Raw genomic sequence first — 16,327 nt, forward strand, 5'->3', positions numbered from 1 at the left:
TTCGTTTCGTGGATGAATGTGGGACCAGTTCATGGTGGCAGTCAGGTTGGCAAGGTTTTCTTCTGTTGCTTTATTTGCTGGCCGCCCGGGATAACTACTGTTCAAGTGTTAGTAGTGTGTACAATGTTCACATCTGTCTGCTGTTTCCCCACAAGATGAGTTTCATTCGTTTATTTGGATGGGCAAGACCGAATCATATATGGAGTTTAGTTTTGGTGTGAATGATGTAGAGTTCTTGAAAAACTGACAAACTATCCTTATGCTTAACAAGTGTACCGACTCTTCGAAAAATAGCGTCGTCGGCGAAGAGCTTTGGCGACATTTGGTGGGTCGGCTCCATTCAAGACTGAACATAGCGGTCAGAGTTAGTAGGTGTGCATGGAGCTGAAACGTGTACGTGCTGCTGGCCCGTTTAAGAGGGAGGTGAGGTGCGTATAAAAGAACATGTATGTGTGTGTGTGTGGCTGATGAAGCAGCTACGTCTTTTTTTTGCGCCACGGGGGCCGAGCGCAACTGACGCATGAAAGCGCCGTCCAGCCGCCCGGACGCAGAACCGGCGTTGAAGTATGAATGAAGTGCCCGTTTCCTGTCCAAAACCGAAAAAAAAAAGTTTGGGTTTTTAGAGGAGGCGACCAGCAGTCCGGTACAGTACCAAACGCCAAGCCCGCTCGCCTGGAAAGGGAGAGAGTCAGCAAGGACGACCCCCCACCCCCCCGATCAATACGTGTAACGCCCGTCACTCTCGCTCCTTTTCAGCGCGTAATTGCAGAGACAGACCGCGTAATCTCCCTCCGCGAAACTAATCCCGTCCCCAACCGCAACCAGCAACCCAAACTACCACACCGTCGGCACGGCGGCAGGGCCGGAGCTCAACGTCACGGTTCCCGATGACGCCCGCCTGCCGCGGAGGCGAGCAGGCGACGGGCGGGCCCAACTACCTTCCTGCTGCCGCAATACGTATCCATGGCGCAGCAGCTCGGCATCAGTACGGGTACAGGGGAAAGGAAGCGAGGTCGTCAGAGACAGCGACGCGTGTCCTGCGTGCCGCGCCGGCGGCCGTCCGATGCGGCCGGGCCCCGACTCTGTTCGAAAATTTATAGCGGGCGGTAGCGGAGCGGGCGTGGAATCTGAGCACCGGCGTTTTTCCGGGCGAGCTCACGGCCGTCGCGGAGCCGCGGCCTCGGCGGCTTCCTCCCTCCGGTCCGTTCTGTTCCCACGCCCCCACGCGGCCGCACCACGCCACCACCCACCCGGCGCGTCGCTTCTTTATTCCGCTCCCACCCGGCCTTGCGGCCTCACATGCCATTGTTGTTGTCGTTGCCAACCCCTCGCGGCCTCGCTCTACTTGCACCGGCTCCCCCATCCCATCCACCTGCTGCTGCTGCTCAGCCCTGAGCGCGAGGGGAGGGCGCTGAGCTACCGAGAGGCGAGAGGGCTCCAGCTCCCCGCTCGGCTCGTGTTGGGTCAACGCGTGCCGTGTGCTCGGAGGACGGCGGAGGAGAGGGAGGGCGCGGTGATGCCGGCGCTGCTGGGTGCTTAGGTAGCTCGCCGCGGCGGCAATGGAGGGGAGGAGGCGCGGCGCGGGGGGAGGCGGCGGATCGGTGGCTGCGGTGGCGCTGTGGCTGCTGGTCGGCGTTTTGTTGAGCGGCGGCGCGGCCGGGCTCAACGCCGACGGGACGCTGCTCATGTCCTTCAAGGCCGCGGTCACGGCGGACCCGCTGGGCGCGCTGGCCGGGTGGGGCTACGACGCCGCGGAGCCCTGCGCCTGGAACGGCGTCGTCTGCAAGGGATACCCGCAGCCCGACGGCGCGGCGGCGGCGGCCGTGAACGTGACCTCGGCCTCCGCCTCCGACGGCGGCGGCGGCGGCGCCAACTCGACGACGGCCGCCTGGAACGGCACCGCGGCGGCGGGCGCGGGCGGCCTCAGCGCGTCGCTGGCGGCGGCCACGGTGTCGCGGGTCATCAGCCTGGTGCTCCCCAACGCGCAGCTCTCGGGGGCGCTGCCGCCGGACCTCGGCCGCGTCGAGCACCTGCAGCACCTCGACCTCTCCGGAAACGCCCTCAACGGCAGCCTCCCGGCCGCGCTGCTCAACGCGACCGAGCTCCGGGTGCTCTCGCTCGCCGGGAACGGCATCTCGGGGGAGCTCCCGGACGCCGCGGCGGCGTACGCGCGCGGCCTCCAGGAGCTCAACCTCTCGGGGAACGCGCTCGCGGGGCGCCTCCCCGCCGCGCTGTGCAGGCTGCCGAGCCTCGCCGTGCTGGGGCTCGCCGGCAACCGCCTCGCCGGGGAGCTCCCCATCGGCGGGCTCGGGGCGCTGGAGCTCGTTGACCTGAGCGGCAACGACCTCAACGGCTCGCTCCCGTCGGACTTCGGCGGGAGCCGGCTCCGGCTGCTGAACATGTCGTCGAACAAGCTCGACGGCGCGGTGCCGACGGAGCTGGCCGCGGTCGTGCCGGCGAACGCGACGGTGGACCTGTCGCGGAACAACTTCACCGGCGCGATCCCGCAGGCCGGGCCGTTCGCCGCTCAGCCGGCGGCGGCGTACGAGGGCAACCCGGACCTGTGCGGTCCGCCGCTGAAGCAGGCGTGCTCGATCCCGTCCTCGCCGTCGAACCCGCCAAACGCCACCGACTCGCCGCCGGCGTTCGCGGCCATCCCCAAGAACCCCACGCGCGCCCCGCCGGGCGCCGGCGGGCAGCCGCAGGCGCCGCGCGACCAGGAGAAGCTTCGTCCGGCGGCCATTGTCGCCATAGTCGTCGGGGACATCGCCGGGGTCGGGCTCCTCTTCATGCTGTTCCTGTACGCGTACCACGTCAGGAAGAAGAGGCGGCAGCGGCGGGAGCAGGACCCGGCGCCGCCGATGCAGCAGAAGAGCGCGCTAGGAATCGACGGCGCGGTCAAGACGCTTGACATCGCCGGAGGCAAAGAAGATAAGGCGTCGACATCGATGCGGTGCTGCATTGGCCGACGGCACGACAGCTCGGACAGCTCCGAGTGCTCGGTGTCGTCGGACGGCGAGTCCGACGACGGCGAGGACCTCAAGAAGCGAGGAGGCCTCATCGGCCGGAGCACCCCGCAGGACCACGGCAGCAAGAAGCACAACCCACCCCAGCAGCAGGCGCCCCCCGCGCCGGCGACGCTGGTCACGGTCGACGGCGACGGCGAGCTCGAGATGGAGACGCTGCTCAAGGCGTCGGCCTACATCCTGGGCGCCACGGGCTCGAGCATCGTGTACAAGGCCGTGCTCGCCGACGGTACCGCGCTGGCCGTCCGCCGCATCGGCGAGAGCGGCGGCGCCGACAAGCTCAAGGACTTCGAGGCCCAGGTGCGCGCCGTGGCCCGGTTCCGGCACCCCAACATCCTCCGGCTGCGCGGCTTCTACTGGGGCGCCGACGAGAAGCTCCTCATCCACGAGTACGCCCCCAATGGCAGCCTCGCCAACATCGCTTTCAGCAGTAAGTCCTTCGTCTACCTCACACCATTTCTTGTTTGTTACCACATTCAGCACTAAAATTTTGCTCAAGCATTGGAAAGTTGCTTAATTTGATACCGACATCTTAGCAGAACTAGCGATTCACTTGTTGTACAGTTCATAATCTCGAGCTTCAATCATGTGCAAAGTTTGGCGGCAACGGCTTAGTCCTATGAAAAGGTGGCATCTTTACTGATCGTACTGTGCTGCAGCTTAAATGCGCATTACTAGTACTAATCCATCTATTGTCTAGAGCTTAATCATGCTGGTCAGAGGTACTGATTGTACAAAATTTTGTCATTGATCACAATCACTGCAATTCTTGATGGCTCCTTGGTACTGGCAGTCCTGCTGACCTCCAAATCAAGCAAAAATCTGAAAGAACTGTCCTTGGTTGCTCGAGTAGTTGTGGATTTACTCTGAATTCATAACTCATTGGCATTGTATATGCAACGTTCGCTTGATCTGGTGATGACCGGGGGTGATGCCGCTGCGTGTGCAGGGCGGTTCGGGGCGTCGTCGCCGCTGCACCTGAGCCTGGAGGCGCGGCTGCGGATCGCGCGCGGCGTGGCGCGCGGGCTGGCGTACATCCACGAGAAGAAGGGCGTGCACGGCAACCTGAAGCCGAGCAACATCCTGCTGGGCGCGGACATGGAGCCCTGGATCGGCGACCTGGGCCTGGACCGGCTGCTGTCAGGCGAGGCGGCCGGCCACCGCGCCGGCGCGTCGGCGCGGCTGTTCGGGAGCAAGCGATCGATGCACTCGACGAGCAGCCTGCCGGACCTGTCCCAGATGCCCGGGCCGGGCGCGAGCCCCTGCGGGTCGGCGTCGGCGGCGGCGGCGACGTCGTCGGGCGCGGCGGGCGCCCCGTCGCCGTACCACGCGCCCGAGTGCCTCAAGAACCTCCGGCCCACGGCCAAGTGGGACCTGTACGCTTTCGGCATGGTGCTCCTGGAGCTCCTCTCCGGGCGCGTCTACTCGGAGGTGGAGCTCTGCCAGTGGCACGCGGGGCTCGTCGCCGAGGAGCACGGCCGCGTGCTCCGGATGGCCGACCCCACGCTCCGCGGCGAGGCCGACGGCAGGGAGGACGCGCTGCTGGCGTGCTTCAGGCTCGCCTTCGCCTGCTGCGCCATGGCGCCGGGGAAGCGGCCCGCCATGAGGGACGCCGTGACGGTTCTCGAGAGGGCGGCGGCGGCGCCCCCCGGCGCGCCGGCCGGGTCCAGCGCCGCCATTCCTTGAGAGAGAAACTGACCTCGGGCTCGGAGGTGCTTGGTCGCGTTCACTGATCGCAATAATTTTACTGCAAGGATGGTGGTGGCTGTAATCACTGGTGGCAAGTTAAGGTTTCTTTGCTAGAGCGTGTAGATCTGTCACTAATTTTTGGGATTAACCTACTGATCCTTCGTTTGTTTTTGAGAGTACTCTGCGATGTCGCTCTCGCGCGTGCCCAGAAGATTACTGATTGCCGGCAATGGCATGTGTCCCGGCCCCGGCCGGCGCGGCCGGGGTCCGGTGTGCACGGCGGGCGGCAGGCGGCGGAAATTGTGGTGCCCGCCATGCATGTCTGGTGTCTGCTCCGCTCCTGCTTCTCTCCAGTGCTCTTTCTCGTATTCCTTCGCAGCACGATCCATGGTGGCGCCGTCGCCACCACCATTGCCCTTCCTCGTCCTCGAGATGGACCACGGGGCAGGCGATTCTTTGTGGGGAGGTTGGGGATGGTGCAGCATTTAGTGCTTCGAGCGTGGAGCAGGCGGCCGTGTCGGCCGGGAGTGGCAGGGGTTTTTCTGCCGGCCCGGCCTGCAGTCCTGCGCTGCCCTGCTAGTACTCTCGCCTCGTGGCACGTGATCTCGGCAGAGGTTAAGCCAGTGGCCACGGGTTTTCTTAGTGCTAAAACGCAACTGGTGACAGGTTAACATCCAGTTCGTGACCTCATATGCCCCGGTTAATGAGGTTAAACAAATGTGGTAAAAGACTAAAAGGTTCATGGCCGGCATGCGCCCCAAGGGCATGTTTGCTGCCACAGCTCACATGCTGCATTGCTTAGAAAAATGGGAGTGGTATGCAGACAAGGATTGTGAAACAAGCTAGGCGAAGCAGGTCAGCCTGAACTCTTGATGGTCAAGAGGATCTGAATGAACTCTGAGGGGAGTAGTGAGTGTGCATATTTAAGCATGCTTCAGCCACACTGCTAATGCACATGCACAGCATTTGCTCCTGTGCGAGATGCATGTATTGTGTACTCGAGCAGCAACCTTGACTAGCATTTCCCTCCAGTTCAGTGGCACAACTGAACCAGTCAAAAACAAGCAGATAAATTCCACCTATATGATTGTACACTGTTATAAGTTGTGTGTGCAAGTGTGCAACAGATCCAACAGTAAAACAGTAGTGTTAAATTACGAGTAAACAGCTGAAGATGGGGGATGTACTGGATGATAAGATAATGGGTCATCATAGTGTCCGTCACAGCAGATCCAGCCTGCAGATCTCTAGTATCGCATCAGCACCATCTTTCATTAGTTTATAAGAACTAGTACAAAAATATGAGTGAGGAAGCTTAATCAGATCTCACACCATGTGTGAGTTAGCCACCCAGGGTGAGCAAACTTAGAGAAACAGAATTAAAAAACCTGCATAAAATATCTACAGAGCAGAACTCGAGTTCAGGTTTACCTAATACCTTGATGCAGACATTCTCCAGAACTCATCAGATAGCTGTCTGGTGTTACTAGATCCAGTGCTGCATGTTAAGCTCAGGGTTCAGAGAGCAGAAAATAAGCATCTTTTGTCTATGCTAGCAGGTGGTCAAACATGACGTTGCCTTGTCAGTTGATCAGGAACTTCTGTTGGCATCATACTGGGATGATCTTGGATTTAGTACTTGATCACATGATGCCGCAGCCACAGCACATACATGAACATGTGAATGGTTCCTCTGCAGTATTGCAGAGGATGTTTGTCCATGAAATGCATCATATGGGATAGGAGGTCACTCGAAGACTCAAAGTGCTTCCGGAATCTGGACCTGCAATTTCAGGCGAGTTCTTACTACAGTGCTTTATCAAATTTGACGGCTCCCTATCTTCAATTTTTTTTGGAGGCTCCTTAGTCCTTAGTATAGTGCTATATTGAAACTTCAGAATAACAAAATGCTCTCTAGTCAGGGGGATAACTACGAACAGATAGAATCACATCCAAAGAACATAGTTGCTCTAGTGATAGTCGTGATGCTAGTATGCTACTGATTTGCAAAGGACTACATGTCACTCTGTTACTCAAGATAAGCATACCTTAACCAGTGACTTGTGTAACATGATGGACTCTTCCTGTGATAGATAGAGACTTCAAAATACTCTTAAGCTGGAACACACCGTTCCCTTTCAGTATGACTGTAAACCAGCTTAAGTCATCCTATTAGAACGAATACAAACGGAATAATAGTCCCAAACGCGAATTGAGCATACCTTAGCTGTTCACCTGGGTTGGTTAAAGTCTCCACTCTCCAACTTGGAGCGGCTCTTGAGATCGACATGGCTCATGTCTCAGGTTAGGATAGGGTGCTCATGCGTGCACACGAGTGTTTGCATCTATGTTTCGAAGAAAAAGTCTAGCATATAATGTCCAATCTCTAAATGCAAAACAAAGAGGTTCTCTAATCTCTGTGTCTATGTATATAATGTCACCTGCTTAAATTACATTATGTTGCAGAACGAAACAGTTCTGACGGGGACGTAAAAATATCCAAACAAACCCACAGTACGATTCCGGTGCCCCAGGCTTCAGGATCACCGAGAGCTCACTGCCAAGAGCGCGGCGAGTCCAGCTACCAACAAGCAAAGGCCAGAGCTGGTGCCAGCCGTCGTGGCTCCGCTCTTAGTGCTGGAATCATTTGAAGACAATGCAGCGCCATGACCACCAACGGTTACTGGTGGCAGCAGCGGATCCACGACGTCGGCAGGTTCTAGCACCGGCGCTGGACCCTGCGCCGGTGGCAGTGCATGGGGGTCTGTCACGTTGAGCAAAGACCCGGGCCTTGGAGGCATGGCCGTGTAGGTCAGGTTCTTACTGAAGTCACTGCATGGGCTCCCTGCATTGCAGTCACAAGAGGGATATGGAAGAAATGTGTAAGCTTCACGCTGATACAAATATGGATAATGTGAAATGCTAGCAGTTACACATGCAACGCTGATGGGCATATAGCACTACTCACTGAAGTACTCAGCTGCCGTTGCAGGGAACTCGGTCATGATCCCTTCAGCCATCAGAGACGAGTACAGCACGATCTCCGCCATTGGGTTAGCACAGAAGTCAAATGCAAGGTTCATGAACTCGTCCCTGAGCACCCTGACGTACACTGACAGGTTTGCGCTGTGCATCTTGTCGATCACATCAGTGAACCGCACAAGGAATGACCCTTGCGCCTCGACAACTAAGCCACAGCTGATGGACACAGCGTCTGCAAATTTGGCCACCTCCTCCACAGACTGTTTGGAGGCGTCGCTGATCATGTGGCCGATCTGGAGGACCCGCTTGAACCCTGGGAACTTACTGAATGCTACAAGCACGGCGTAGTCGTCCGACGCAATGAGGATCTGCTGCCTGGTATCTTTGTCGTAGCTGGCATTGACAAGCGCACTGGAAACAGCATCCACAATGCTGATGCCTCTGGTTGCTAGGTGCGGAGCATTCTGCATTGACCACAACAGCATTCATCTAAAACTCGAAATGAATTAGAATGGCATGCAAGAATGGATTTAAGAAAGCTTGCTTACACTAATGTCAACTAGTATGCCAGAGACGTTGCTTCTCTTTGAGAAGGCCAGGAAATCAGCTAATGCCATGAGTTTCCCACTGTTCTTTGCTGCTGGATTTCTTGTTAGTCCTTCTTGATTGAACGGGCCAACAAGGTCAGCTGAAGGGACCAAAATGAAGTTGTTAGCGTGGAACATGCTAGCATTTTGAAACAGAACTTGTGGCAAAGCAAATGAGGTTATACTTACGCTTTAGGTTTTGGATCTCGCTCCATGAAAGATCAAATGAGAAGATGCCAGACCCGTTCTGTATTTCATTCACATTGGCAACTTTTGTCATGAACATTGTTGCCGCTGTTGTGCCTTTTGTAAGATCTGGAGAGTCCATGCAAAATGGCACTGCATCCTTCGACATCTGTACTGAACAGTCGATTATATCTGTGCCGTCTTCCACTGCTTATCGATATGCAAGGTCGGAGGCACCGGGGAAGATGCCACTTGCACCATTGTGGGTGATGATCAGTGGCCTGGTATCATCTAGTCAAGTTCAGATGTTAGGTCATTGCAAAATGGCAAAAGTATCAATTATGACAACAGGTTGAAGGACAGGCTTCTTACTTCTGGGAGGAGGAAGAGGGTTGTCCTTAGTATGTGCTAAACAGGCTGCAAAAAGAGACAGACCCTAAAAAGGTTAAAGAGTGCACAACAGAATCAAGACATTCATTGTTTTCAACGACCAGGTCAGATTACAAGAATTGTCTTGTCGAGCATAATAACATGCAAACAATGTAGTGGTAATTGAACTACTCTATTTGTGAACATCAGTTTAGCTTTTCCAAACATGTAGTGGTCCTTACCAATGGCTGCTGAAGCTGTGGACAGGAAGTCCGTGAGGACACCATCAACAGAGAAGTCAGAATTATCAATAAACTGCAAATACTCGGCACTAGGATCATAGCTGTAGTTGTAACTTGAGATGGAATCATTGGCAAACTTAAATGCATAGACCTCCAAGCCTAGGGCATGAGCATCTTTCACCAAAGTAGTAGTTGGTTGCAAGTACTGATCCTTGTTCACAGGCCAAATGTAATTCTTGGGGACGAGAATTCCTGAGGCAAAAGTCTTGACTGATTTCAAGTCCTTTAGAATGGCTCCATAGGTTTGTTTTGTGGAAGGTTCGATGAGTTTCTCATCAAGAAACCGTAAAACGAACTTCACATTGCTCTTCCTCAGCTTCCCACCAAGGCTTTTAAGGAATCCAACTTCAGGTGAGGAGACATAATTGACCCCAAATTCTTTCGCTTTAGATGATATATATTTTTCGATATTTAATTTGTGAACTGACCATACTACAAATGGGAAGGTAAGAACAGCTATTAGCAGGAGTATAGTTTAACGAGTGTGAATCCGATAGTCTAAATACAGGGGAAGAACTATAGCTAGCAGTGAAAACATGCTTACCTGTACATTAATCCAAAATTGAGCAGGGTGGAGTCCTACTACATCATCAACAAGGCTCATTCCCGTGGTGCCATCAAATATGCTCGGGCGAGACAGAACATTCTGGATCACTACGGGACGATCAGAGTGTGACATGCTAAGTCAATACTGATTGGAGTTAAGAGCAAGAGAAATTAAATATGGTAAGAATCCCAATCGTATAGGAAGGACATGCAAACAGTTAATTTCATGACTTTTGTGAATAACTTCAAGCATACAGAATAAACAAGACCATGACAAACTTCTTGGAATGTTGCTCAAGTTATTTTTACTCACATGTGACATTGTCCATTAACTGATTTGAAGTGAAGTCGACTGAAAACCATCCATGCAGATCATCTCCATTCACTTTGTATGTCTTGGCATTCTTAGGGAAGACCTCAGCTATTAGCGTTGAGTTGTCAAGTGCCAGGCCAGTCTTGCAGAATCCAACATTGTCACTAGAAAGTTGCAGATCGCAGAAAAGAATAGCTTCAGGGAGACTATTCATGCAGATTGGCTTGAATCAGGGAACAACCCAGAGTACCCACCACGAGCTATGACTAATGGAGGAGCACCTATAGAGTAAGAGGGTCAGCAATATCACGCTGTACCATGCAATGACTGCATAGAATTGTTCAATCAAATAATTTTGTTTTAGAAATACAAGGCGTTAGCATATTTACCACTTAGAGTCCGCCATTTCTGTATTGGGTCCTTCAAAGCAGCACTAGCTCCGTGAAGCAATAGCAGGATAAGAAACATATGAGAATATCTTACTCCCATTTGGGTCGGAAGGGCACCCTGCATTAGGAAATGGCTCTGTGAGATGTACATATGGAAGAGTTGCGGATGAGAAGAGAAAAGCATAATGCACAGACATTGAAACAATGACATCTAACAGATGAAAACTGAAACAATTTGCCATAACTGTAAACCAACATCTATTTGATGCAAATAAAAAATTAATAAAACAAGGGCAACAGCATTCAGAATCAATGGAAAAACACAAAAGGTCAAATGATTGCAATGCGGGAACATAACCTCACACCGCATTTGAGGAATGCAAACAGCTGTGTGTGAGCCTTTTGCTTTTTCACATTTTCCTTGTAATAAAAGATTAAAAATTGAAGAAACAAGTAAATGAGAAACATAATCTCAAAATGTATGAAGAATCTAAATAAACATGATAAGGAAAGAAAACCAACTATGATCATGAGACTTTAACTTCTTGACAAAAGCTATCCACCAAACCCATAAAAGAAGGGCTTAAACTCTCAATGCTAGATTGTGGACAGGAGGCAAAAGAGGAGGTTTTGTCAAGACCAACCAAAGTAGTGCTTTAAAAGGCCACCACCAGTTGGGAGCGTTAGCCTAAAAAACTAACTAGCACAGATCGTAACTTATTCAGTAGTATCTTTGGCAGAACGTGGAAGAGATAATTGTCTTGACATGGGTGAGAAAGAATAACAGCTCTGTAATAAATACTTATGGGTGGTTTCTTTCTAAGGTGATTATGATGTCAGTCACAAAGTTGCACAGTATTGTCTTAACTCTCACCTGCTGTGAAACTCACATAGAATTACATGTTTCAGGAGCAACTTATGACTAACTGAATGTACTGTTAAAACTGGCATAGAGAAATTTTTTTCTCCTAGTAAATTCCTCAGACAAGTAAGAACGGAAATAAGTTTACCTCAATATATGGTTTGTACGATTCTTTAGCACCCTCAATAAATTGTATCTTCCACATCAGCCGCCAGATCTGTCAAGATGGCTTCCATTGCCATGCTCCTCCTGAACAGGATTAACTGTCACCCTGCTGTTGCTGGCCTTAGTCGTGACATCCCCATTGTGATGGCCTGGATCACGGCTCAATAGCCATCATCCTTGTTACACCCTCCCAATTTTCTGAAAACAGGAAGTGTCTACAAGAAATAGGTAGCCATACCTGTCCACATGACCAGGACAAGAAGACTTATAAGTATATAACTACTACTAGCAGTAGATGGGTAATCAGATGAGTTTTTCTAAATTTTAGAACATTGTACCCATCCTGTCACCAATGTCTCTATTGCTCTCAGCCAAATTTCCTCCAGCAGTGAGCTACATGGTTGCAGCTCATCAACTGTCACACTCCCATGGATCTGTAGCACTCTAGCAACAATACATGGAGAAATGAATATATCCCAGCTGTACAGCATTGGAAACATGTTGGTCATTGTTCTCACGTTGGAATTGTATCAGGCTATCATTTTCTCCTTATTTTATTTCTTAATTACTTGTATACCGATTAAATAAAAAATCAGTGGAAGTGTTTTTTTCCTAGAACATTGCATTAAGAAGAAGAAAGTATTGAAGTTCAACACATCCTAACAGATTACATTCGCACCTCAGAAACATAATAAGTGACCTACAGAAACAACAATAAGCTAAAGGGCAGTGCCGCCAGTCGCAGCTAGCTGCAATAAACCTTTAACCCCAGCCAAGCCCCAGAGGTGAGCTTCTTCGCCGGCGATGCTGAAAACCTTTTGAAGGCAAGGCACATCACCACTGAAAACACAGTCACAGTCACTTCATTGATTCCAGATCAACCAAGCTCCTAGAAGAATCAGTGAGTTTAGCCCAGGCTTCAACGGAATGTCAACCATGCCACTAATCTTCAAACACCAAACAGACTATGTCATCAGGTGGTGGCGACAAGTCCGGTAGGCAAAACCACCTAAACAAGAGGAAAAACCTGTCTTGAGAAAACACATGATGTCATAATATGCTGAATATTTGTGTCACTTGATCACAGATTGGCAGCATTCGGGATGCGGCAAGCCCCTTCGAGCTGTCCAACCAAGCCAAAGAAAAAAATTGGCATTTCCTAGGAGCCCATGAGTGGAAAAACTGTTAAAGGAGCAAGACGGGGGAAAAAACAATGGAACTTTTCTTAAAACTAATAATGACTTTTAGAACATTTCATTAAACCAGCAAAGCATATCTGGAGAAGTCTATAGATGCCTAAGATAATTAAACAAGCCGAACTTGAGAAGAAGCATGTGAAGAAGAGATTTTATTCCCCTTGTACTGACATGATATTAGAAATAAGATTATCTAATGGATCCCATATCACAATTGGGACAAAAGTCTCAATTTCAGTACATATGATATGATTTAGACACGTCGAAACCACCACATTGCATTTCCAGCGCTTAATATTGATCCCCTTAGATCCCATTGAGTGTGATCACAATCTGGCGAGGAGTAGCATAGTCTCGATGTTCACAGAGCCATATACCCTAAAAATTTGGAATGCTCAGTATTAGGTCTCATATATATATAGGCCAGGTGGCCAGGTTGATCGAGAGAGAGAGAGAGAGATACGAGGACACACACACACCAACTGCACCACATGCATACACATGCGAGCGCCTCCTACACATGCTAGGACAGTGAACAGGGGAATTCTAGGCTCCTGGTGCATGTGTGTGCGCAATCCCACTGAAATGGTACGCTTGTGTGTACCTATCTAATTGGTATCAGTGAGTTACCTTGAAGATAAACACTACTGAGTTTTAGTTGCTTCTAATATTGACAAGATGCTGATGTTATTAACCAACACAACATGCTGCAGAGCCTTAAAATCAAGTTCAAATTCAGCTCAAATGTAGGTAGATGGTACACTGAATGGACTGTTTTTACAACTTCCATACATTCTTTATCCGACATTATCATTGCTCTTGGTTAGGCATGTCGAGAACAAAACCTTAAACAGTGATATTAGAGGCAATTAATTGAACTACTCTACAAGTACATGCAAAATTAATATTTTCACGCACCTGCCAAGTTCCCATGTTGAGACGCCCATTGGTGATTGGAATGCTGATGAATATGCCAAATGTTAAAAACATGTTGGAGGCATCAAAAGTTATTGTGGGGGGGGGGGGGGGGTACACTTACGTCAGGGAACAACCAAACATTGATGACTTAATATGTGCTGGCATGTCATCAGGTCCTGCAAACAGAACCTGATAATTAGTTAGTGATCTAACCATGTATATTATGGTCTCTGCATATACCTTACCAACAGCCACAGAAACAATGACACAAGTAATACACATCGGATGCATGGAATTTTAGAAAACAGCAGCTCCAAATAAGGTAACAGTTAAGTATACTCAATGCTAACAGGATGGCACAAACAAGAGTTTTTTAGAAGAAAAAAAAGTACTAGTATTAAACATATTGTTTGTTCTTCTATCCTCAAAATACTAATATGAATTATATAATTAACAAAATAAATAGTCATAAGAAATGCCAAAGGTCCAGCCTTATCAGGCTTCAAAAAACTAACCTTCCATGGTGTGCCTCCATGGAGCAGATGGACCCTGATCAATGATCATAATAAGAACATGAACTGAGAGACCATTTTAGTTCGCTGTCCACGAACAGAATTAAACAAGAAATATCATGACATTCACCTCTGGAACAATGCGACTAAGAAATGTTTCAGTGTCCGCCTGGACATCAGAGTCATAATTTTCATTGATAGTAAGAGAAGCGCTTGTGTGCTGCACTGTAGAATATGACAATTTTACAGGTATTAAAAAATTTGAGAACTGAAATATACTCATAGGAAACTCCATACAGAACAGCTAGCTAAAAATTCAAAGCAAACACAATATAGAGTTCCAAGGGTACATCTGTCATCTAAGTTTTATTTTCTTCTCTCTTATATTATAAACACCATGAAAATACGTGCTGAATATATTTTCATTACACCCGATACTTCTTTAGCTTCATGTTTTCCTTCATAAAATTGAATGGGTAACAAAGAAAGGTCGCATACTAACTGTTTTTTTCTATGTATTGCATAAGTACTCAGATGGTGGATATAAGAATAAGAAACAACATCATTGCACCAACAAATCAAAATCATGTAGCTAAATAATTTGCCTACTGTATTACCCTAATATCATGCAGATGTAAATGCAGACAGTTGGAAGCCACTCAGAACCTTCAACATCTTCATCGTGAAACTAAAGAAAACAAAGCGACAACTTCTTGGAATTTCAAATTATGGATGTTCTCATATGTTCCACGTGAATTCTGTCCCAAGCATATCCGCTCACAAATTATGGATTCATCATTCATATCATAAAATCAAATCTTTTCAGCAAGTTTAATTTCCATACTACGTTGACATAAAAAAGGGAACCGGTTTGGCTGCAGGTTCGAGTCTGCTCAACATCAGTTCAGTTTGGTTTTGCATATTCAAGAAAAAAAAAAGAACTGGGAACTGCTGACCAACTCCAGACATCAGTATCGTCCTATACATCTTATGGATATGGAAAACCTCAGTGTTAATGATTACTAAGTTACTAACTGATCAAGTATTTTCCGTCACTGATAAAGTAAAATTTCCATATACAAGATCAATCATGCACAAAAAAAAATGGATTGCATACAGTATGAATAAATACATACAGAATAGGTGCGCCATGCCACACTTGAAGTCGGCCAGGTCATCTCTTATCTCGTTTACAATCTGCGACAGACGATAAACAACTTCAAGAGTAAGAACAGCACCATCACCGCACCGAACAGGCCACTTAGGCTGTGCACGAACGAGCGGGGGACGCGGGGGCGGGTGTGCGGGGAGGCACCTTGGGGGTGATGAGGTGGCAGCCGCGGCACTGCGGCGGGAGGACGACGGTCCTCTGGGCCCATTTGGCGGCCTGGGGGCCAGCCGCCGACGGCGCGGAGGAGGAGGCGACCTCGCACCGAACGGCGCCACGCGCGCCGCGGCGGGGCCGCCCGGAGGCGGAGGAGATGATGGCCGGGGCCGCGCCGCGGCGGGGTCGCACGGAGGCGGAGGAGAAAACGGCCGGAGCCGGCGCAAGTGCTGCCGGATGCATGTTCTGATTGCGCGGCGGCGGCGAGGGAAGAACCGGGCGGAGCGGGGAACACAGCGACGCTGCCACGAATCGAATTTGTGGTGTCTCACCCTGTGCCGCCGCGATTGTTTGGTGTTGTCACTTTTTTTGTGGGCGTGAAGAATTTTTTATGAGAACTTAAAAAATTCTTATGTGATTTTATTCTTATATAAAACTCTTTGTTTAGTAGCAAATCTTATTATATGATTCTTATTGCTTAAATTGCAGTATGTTATAAAATTCATAAAGTTTAGAAATTCAAAAGAAAATCGAAGGTGTTGGTTACTAGAATATCTTTTTTATCCATATGGGTTTATATATTGGCTGATTATGGTTTCTTTAGCAGTCGTAAAATTAGGAGGTTACAAGATCGTACAAAAGGTGCATTAAATGGGTCTCAAAAATAAGATTCTTTTAGGTTTATGATGATATATTAGTTTGTGTCCACTTGTAAATAAGAAAAAAAAGTAAAATTTTTTTATTTTCTTACTAAAAGTTGATCAAACAATATACATGCACCTGTTGACCCTGCGTCGACGACTTGGGTGGCATCCGAGCAACCGCCACCGCAAGCTCCCTCCTCCCTCGTCCCTCTCTTCGCCGCCGCCCGAGCAGACCGGCGGAAGCCCACTCAGTTGCATGGACAGCGGCGGCGAGGTATCCTTTCTTTGTCTTCCCCGTTTCCGACAGCTACTGTAAA

The 16,327-nt window shown here is 49.8% G+C and overlaps 1 protein-coding gene and 1 pseudogene across 1 annotated transcript; one reads left to right on the forward strand and one right to left on the reverse strand.

The window, feature by feature from the left end:
• Nucleotides 1-779: 779 nt before the first annotated feature.
• LOC112888759 (probable LRR receptor-like serine/threonine-protein kinase At4g37250) lies at nucleotides 780-4,880 on the forward strand. The gene is made up of 2 exons (XM_025955082.1): nucleotides 780-3,456; nucleotides 3,976-4,880. Exons 1-2 carry the CDS (start codon nucleotides 1,560-1,562, stop codon nucleotides 4,710-4,712), a joined length of 2,634 nt encoding a protein of 877 aa, XP_025810867.1. The 5' UTR covers nucleotides 780-1,559; the 3' UTR covers nucleotides 4,713-4,880.
• Nucleotides 4,881-5,909: 1,029 nt separating this feature from the next.
• Nucleotides 5,910-15,731, reverse strand: LOC112888760 (annotated as a pseudogene).
• Nucleotides 15,732-16,327: the final 596 nt, after the last annotated feature.

Source organism: Panicum hallii, chromosome 4 (genome assembly GCF_002211085.1).
Source record: "Panicum hallii strain FIL2 chromosome 4, PHallii_v3.1, whole genome shotgun sequence".
Lineage (NCBI taxonomy): Eukaryota > Viridiplantae > Streptophyta > Magnoliopsida > Poales > Poaceae > Panicum > Panicum hallii.

Excerpts from the sequence above, each read along its gene's own strand:
- LOC112888759 (XM_025955082.1), top strand. The coding sequence starts at position 1,560 with ATGGAGGGGAGGAGGCGCGGCGCGGGGGGAGGCGGCGGATCGGTGGCT. Across the intron at positions 3,457-3,975 it reads CGCCAACATCGCTTTCAGCA|GGCGGTTCGGGGCGTCGTCG; the intron begins GTAAGTCCTTCG and ends CTGCGTGTGCAG.